At 51.4% G+C, this 6,940-nt stretch overlaps 2 protein-coding genes across 5 annotated transcripts in view; one reads left to right on the top strand and one right to left on the bottom strand.

The window, feature by feature from the left end:
- Positions 1-490: 490 nt before the first annotated feature.
- Positions 491-6,940, top strand: part of CRTC3 (CREB regulated transcription coactivator 3) — a 119,060-nt gene continuing 112,610 nt past the window's right edge. For 3 of the 4 annotated variants that reach the window (XM_037730517.1, XM_017506107.1, XM_017506106.1), the window contains exon 1: positions 491-800. In XM_037730517.1, coding sequence (XP_037586445.1) covers positions 669-800 — 132 coding nt within the window. In that variant the 5' untranslated portion in view covers positions 491-668. Of the gene's footprint in view, positions 801-843; positions 863-6,940 lie in introns of those variants that run through there. The other variant, XM_037730518.1, reaches the window with a different exon arrangement.
- Positions 2,815-3,382, bottom strand: LOC108287591 (NADH dehydrogenase [ubiquinone] 1 beta subcomplex subunit 3). The gene has a single exon (XM_017506109.2). The coding sequence runs from the start codon at positions 3,247-3,249 to the stop codon at positions 2,953-2,955; it is 297 nt and encodes a 98-aa protein (XP_017361598.1). The 5' UTR covers positions 3,250-3,382; the 3' UTR covers positions 2,815-2,952.

Here is a 6,940-nt window from a genome sequence, read left to right as displayed (position 1 = left end):
AGGCCGTTTTTAAAGCTCAGGCACAGCTTTGGTTGACGGGGGCGGGTGCGGGCGGGGGTGAGAGGTCAGGAAAACAGGCCGGAGGCCCGGGGCCGGGAGCCGCAGGGCTCCGGGCAGACGTTCGGCCTCGGGCGGAACGAGCGCGCCCCTGAGGGGCCCGAGGTGACCTGCTGGAAGTCCGGGCGCCCGGGTACCACCCCGAGGAGAAAATCCTCGTAATTGGGCTGGGGGCGGGGGATGCGGGCACAGGCCGCGCTCTCCGCGCCGCGCAGACGCAGGGGCCGGCCCGGGTCGCAGAGGCTCCGCGGGGCGGCTCCGCGGCGGCCCCCTGACGCCGGGGCGCTGTGCCGGGCTGACGGGGGTCCTCCCGGGTGGCCGGCGGTGGGTCCCGAGCCAGGCCGGGGAGCGGGGAGCAGCCCTCAGCGAAGGAGCGCGGGGCCCGGGAGACTCTGGGCCGAGGCGGGCGGGAGACCGAGGCCGGGGCGGGGGGCGGACCTCGGCGCGCTCCGGGCCGCTCGCTGGGTCCCGGGCCGCGGCGGCCCCTCTGCCGGGTCGCGCCGGACGACGGGCTTCGGGCGGCGGCCGGGGCGGCCTGCGGACAGACGCGAGGGCCGAGGCGCAGGCCCCGCGGCCGCCGTCTCCAGCTTCTGCCCGCGCGGGCCCGCGCCATGGCCGCCTCGCCGGGCTCGGGCAGCGCCAACCCGCGGAAGTTCAGTGAGAAGATCGCGCTGCACACGCAGCGACAGGCCGAGGAGACGCGGGCCTTCGAGCAGCTCATGACCGACCTCACCCTGTCGCGGGTGAGGGCCTGGGCCGGCGCGGGCGGGGGCGGCCCTGGTCGCGGGCGGGACCCGCGCGGCGGGTGAGAGGTCGCGGGGCCGAGGCGGTGGCGGGGCCGGGCGGGGGCTGCTCCCGGGAACCGGCGGCTGGGAGCGGAGCGGGAGCGGCCGCGGCCTCGGCGCTTCCCCGCCCGGCGACACCCGCTAGCGGTTCGCGATCCCGGGCGGAGGTGGGAGGGCCGTCGGGCCCCGCGTGCGGGGAGATGGGCCGGGGTGAAACCCGCGGGGGCGGGCGGCCGGGCGGGGGCGGCCTGAGGGGGCGGGAGGAGGACGGGGAGCCCCGAGAGGAAATCGCGAGCTGCGCGGAGGCCGGCCGGGCGGTGCGGCGCAGCTTCTGGTCGCTCCGAACATCCCCCGCAGCGAGCCCTGCCGTGCTGCCGGCGTGGAAGGCCGCGGGCACCCCAGGGCCCCACGCGCCCGTGGGGGGAGCTCTGGGCACAAGTCTGGGGCCGGCCCTGGGGTGGCTCGGGGTCTGGGAACCACGACGGCATTCGGTGTTGAGGGTGAGGCTCTGCTCCTCCTACTTCTTGGAGGTCCTTCATTGGGTCCAGTTGACTTGGTTGGGCCCCGGATATTTAGTGAGAACTGACAAGCGTCGCTGGTGACTGGGGAGGGACCCGGAGGATTGAGTAAGGCGCGAGCCGGGACAAACACCTGGTGAGATTAGGTCACCGCTGAGTGAGGCAGTGGAGGATGGAGAGCCTACCCGAGTGCCCGCGCAGGACTGCAGAGAAGGGAGGTCAGCGGCAGTAAGGCTGGCCTTGGCGATCCTGAATACTGACCTTGGAGGACCATCGGGAGGATGGGGGAGGATCTGCAGATACCAGAGGACCGAGGTGGAGGAGGCAGCTGGCAGAGTTGCAAACCAGCTGAGTTGCAGACACGTTATATTTGGCCAGCGCAGTGTTTGGGAAGAATTCTTGAATCTGTTGCCAAAATTTTTAAATTGGAAGACTTCCATACAAAATCCAAATTTCTTCATTTATTTGTATATATTAAAAATTGGAAGACCTGGTAACACTAATCCTGAATTCCTACCCACCGCCTGGAGCTGGGTGATGGTGGCCCTTTCAAACAGAGCAAGAACTCTACTTTGTCATCGTTTACACCACTCTCTGTCGCAGTCCCCCAAGGGAAGGCTAGGTGGCAATTGGCATTTATACTCATGATGGTGTTTTCTTTCAGTGAAGATAAGGAAAAAGTGAAATGTTTCCCATACTTACATTTCTGTTCACACTGAGAAAAAATAAATATATATAGAGAGAAAGAAGCTGAAGATTTCAAGAGAATGTTTTCTTGTGTCCTATCAGCTTCACTCATTGATTACCTGGCTGCCATCCGCTGATATTTACATTTGTGACCTTGGTTAGATTCAGGGATGAACTCGGTAAGCTCAGAGCACATTGAAAAGAATGGGGGTGTGAAAGCTGAGGATTAGTGCTGGGGCCTGTATTGTTATGTGTCGTTTAGATACATACTGTATATTGTTATGGACAAATGCACTGTATATGTCTGTATACCTGTGGTACATCCAATCTTCCACCCCATTCATGAATCTCCTTTAAAATATCCCTGACAGGTAAGGTCATGAGTCATGTATAGACTGTTTTAAAGGCAAATCATTTTGCATAGATTCTCACTGTTGACTTACTTTCAAGTAAAAAAAAGTGTTTTCTTCCTTTCAAGAGACCATGCTATATAATACAGCTCAAGGTCTCTTGAATTTAGCAGGCCTAATCAACTGTGGCCCATATGATAATTCACTTACCACTTTATTCTAATTACTGCAAAATTGTGTCATTTTGGCCTTCACCTGGTACAGGGATCCATTTACATGTTCTGTCCATGTTGTCTTCGTGGCTGGTTATAAGTGTAGTAATACTGCTTGGCTCCATCGTGTTCATAAACACATCTGTAAATGATAACACTGAATTTGCCTACTAATGTTTGCTTATTTAAAAATCTTTTTTTTTTCTTGGCATATATATATTTTATTTTACTTTATTAAATCATACTAATATTCTTTAAGGGACAAACAAGTCAAGTAGGCTATAGTGAAGAAATCTTATTTTGGAGAGTTAAGAAACCACTATGATACTTCCAGGTATTATCTTCAGTGATGCTTCTTATCTTTATTCAGGGACTCCAGGTAATATTCAGCTCCTACAGCTACCACAAATGCAGCAAATCCCCATTTGAATCCTTTAAAGAATACATCAAAAAAGGTAACCTTTTGTGCAAAGCCACCCATGTATCTCCAAGCTTCATTGCGGCCCCATGGATCCCTTAGCCCTTTTGCAGCCAGCCTCTTCTGGACAGTTTCTAATGGTGTCCCTTCTATCTTCCATTGTCTATAATCTGGAAGTTCCATTTTACCATGTCCATGTTCATGTCCATGTCCATGTGCCATGTCTGTGTCTGAAGTGAATCTAAAAGTCTGATGAAGATCAACCTCCACTTAAGGAAGCTGGCTCTAGTACAGAAAAAGAGCTGGTATCCTTTCCCTGACAGCAATCTGACCTCTCTATTTAAAAATCTTATGGGTTGTTTTCATAAAGAAGTTATCAAATTAGAACACTTCTCATAGAGAACTCTTAGATTCCCAGCATGTCTATGAAGGACATGTCTCTAAGGATCCAAAGATCCCAGTTGGAGAAGTATCCACCAGTTCATAGTTGGTAACTGGATGGCAGATATACTGACTTTCCATTACTAGCCCATGACAGACATGCTAATTGATACGGCAGACATTGCTGATCAATCTAGATGCTTTTTCCCTACTGAGCCTGTGTTGGGCTTCAAGTCCTCTACGTAATCAAAACAGTCCTTCAGAGTTGGAGTTAAATCCCGTTCACCTGATGGGTGGGATAGACTAGACTGTGGAGAATTTTTTCTAGCTTTAGAAGTCCATGGCCAGGCGTGGTGGCTCACGCCTGTAATCCCAGCACTTTGGGAGGCTGAGACAGGTGGATCATCTGTGGTCAGGAGTTCAAGGTCAGGAGTTCAAGACCAGCCTGGCCAACATGGTGAATCCCCGTCTCTACTAAAAACACACAAAAAATTAGCTGGGCGTGGTGGCAGTCACCTGTAATCCCAGCTACTCAGGAGGCTGAGGCAGGAGAATCGCTTGAACACAGGAGATGGAGGTTGCAGTGAGCCAAGATTGCACCATTGCGCACCAGCCTAGGTGACAGAGTGAGACTCCGTCTCAGAAAAAGAAGTCGGGTGTTACCAGGAAGCAGTGGGTAATTTTGAGAAGGGAATCCAGGAGGAGTAGTTAAGTGGTGGCACCTGGAATGGTAAAGGGAGGGAAGAAAGTGGAGGCAGGTGTGCCTGGGAAGAGGCTGCTATGTTGTTGGTTTTTTAATGTATTCATTTGCCAGTATTTGAGTGCCCACTACGTTGTTGTTGCGTGTGTGTGTGTGTGTGTGTGTGTGTGAGGGAGGAGGGTGAAAACATGGGGCAGTCCTTCAAAGATCTTACTAATTTGTCCCATATATTTACTTATTGAGTGAGCTGTTAGTGTGTGCCAGGGGTTAGGGTGGACACTGGGCATATAGTAATGAGCAAGTGAAACACAGTGTCCTAATGGATTTTAGGATTTAACGAGGAAAACATTCATTTAATAAGACGCATTTTGATGAATATCACCAACGCAGAAGCAGGTGGAGCTCTGGACACGTATGGTAGGGAGTTCTCACCTCTTCCAGTGGCCTAAAGGCTCAGTGTGAGTCAGGGAGGCATTCAAGCGTTTGTGTGTTGGGGGAGGGAATATGTTGCAGGTACAGGGAACGGAGCTTCAGTAAGGGACGAGGAAGGTGATGCGAGATGAGGCTGGAGGTGTCCACAGGGATGAGGTTGTAGAGACAAGATTTGGAACTTGATCCTAAGGACAATGGAGAGTCACTGAAGGGGTTGGTCTACGGGAGAGCTGCATTTTTAGAAGATTCCTCTAGCTCCAGCATGGTGAGTGGAGGAGAGTTTCAGCAGGAGATATGATAGTGGCGTTTATTAAGATGGTGGCAGTTGGGAGGCACAGCGGTGAGCAGATTGATATTTAGGAGGTGGAAAGGACTGGATTTGTGAATGGGTGAGGAAGGCGGGAAAGAGGGAGGGCTTGAACCATTTCAGGGTGTCCTTCATTAAGAGGAGGAGCAGGTTTGGGCTGTGCGGAAATGCTGAGCTGGAGGTGCCTGTGAGGCAGGTGGGTAGAGATGGCTCAGCAGGCAGCTGTTTAGATGGCTTTGGAGCCTGAGAAGGAAGGCTGGGCCACTGAGAACGAGGACATTTTCGGTATGGAGCCACAGAAGTAGATTTGGCTGCCTCGGAAGAATTGATGGAACAGATACTGTAAACTGGGGCCTGACTTCTGTATTCGGGCCTCTAACATGTTTTTTGTTTTGGCCCAAAATGTGGTTAGTTGGTTTGTTGGTTGGTTTTAATTAAGGCTAACAATGAATATTGTTACACCTGTAATCCCAGCACTTTGAGAGGCTGAGTGCACAGATCGCTTGAGCCTGGGAGTTCTAGACCAGCCTGGGTAATATGGTGAAACCCCGTCTCTAAAAAAAAAATATATATATATATATATATATACACAAAAATTATCCGGGCATAGTGGCGCATGCCTATAGTCGGAAGGCGGAGGTTGCAGTGAACTGTGATTGTGAGTCTGCACTCCAGCCTGGGCAACAGAGACCCTGTCTCCATAAAAATAAATATTGGGATTTTATAGTAAAATCTGGACTTTGGCTTCTTTTGAAAAGTTAGATAGTCTAACGACACTAACATGACATTTCTGGTTGGCAGCAATTGCCTGAAGCCGAATGGTAGCTGCCCCATTAGAAAGCCAATGGATATGGTCTTCAGTTTGCTATAGGCCCCATCACCCTCAAAGGTATTCTTTGCAGTGATTCCAGGCAGGTTCACTTAGAGTCCCTGCTTGACAGCTGTAGGCGGTTGAGTTTATGACCCTTGTCAGAAAGTGAACGGTGAAGAGGGCCTAGGAGGAGCCCAAGAAACGGGCTTTTGAAAGGGAGGCGGAGGAACCAGCAAAGAAGGTTTGAAGAGCAACCAGAGGGCCAGGAGAAAGCCAGGAGGACTCCTGTGAAGTGGAGGGAATGCCGACCAGCTGCACCCAGTGCTGCTGACTTAGGCTGACACGAAAGATGTGTCCTTTGGTCTAGTCATGTGGAGGTCATCGGAGGAGGTCATCAGTAACCTCGGTGACAGATGCTGCATTCTCAGGGTGCTGGGTGAAAGGTTAATTGTAAGTCCTTGAGGAATGGTTGGGAGGGAATGGAGATAGGGTTGGAAATTTCCAGAAGTTTGGCTGTGAAGAGCAACTTGTGTTAAGGAACCACAAGACTAACTCAGCGTATCAACCTGGAGTGTTGATTTGACCTGAATATTTGGACTCATTATTTTCCTGTGAAAATAAACAATAGGTAAGACAATAGATAGTCATAGATTAGTGAGGTCTCAGAATGGAGGAGAGAGAGAGAAGATGGAAATACTAGGTTTGGGCTAAATATTGAGGACTTTCCCTTTGCTGGGCACTGGAATCCCTTTCATATGTTGTTAGCTTCCGTAGTCCTCAAAATGACCCTGTGGTGTGTATATCTGGAATTTTCCTCGTTTTGTGGATGAGTAAACTGAGGCTTAGAGAGGTATAGTGGCAGAGCTGGAGTGACCTGGCTGTCACAGTGAATGTCTATACACTCAGCTGCTTTAATTTCCCGCGTGAGGATCTTCAGCTGCTTTTCCTCCCCGCTGTAAGGTATCAGCATCACTTGTTGAAAGACTTTTCTTTCCCCATTGAATTGCTGTGGCAATTTTGTTGGGATCAGTTGGCCATATATGTGTTGGTTTATTTTGAGGCTCTCTTTTCTGTTCCAGTGATTTGTCTGTCTCTCTTTTTGATAATAGCACACTGTCTGTGTTACTATAGCTTTATAATATGCCTTAAAACCTGGTAACCTAAGTCCTCTAACTTTTCTCCTTTTAAAAAGTGCTCTGGCCAGGTGCCACGGCTTACGCCTATAATGCTAGCACTTTGGGAGGCCGAGGTGGGCAGATCGCTTGTGCCCAGGAGTTATACA

The sequence above is a fragment of the Cebus imitator genome, unplaced genomic scaffold (assembly GCF_001604975.1).
Source record: "Cebus imitator isolate Cc_AM_T3 unplaced genomic scaffold, Cebus_imitator-1.0 Scaffold348, whole genome shotgun sequence".
In the NCBI taxonomy this organism is placed as follows: Eukaryota; Metazoa; Chordata; class Mammalia; order Primates; family Cebidae; genus Cebus; species Cebus imitator.
Note: the sequence above shows the minus strand (reverse complement) of the source record. Positions and strands in the feature narration are given on the sequence as shown.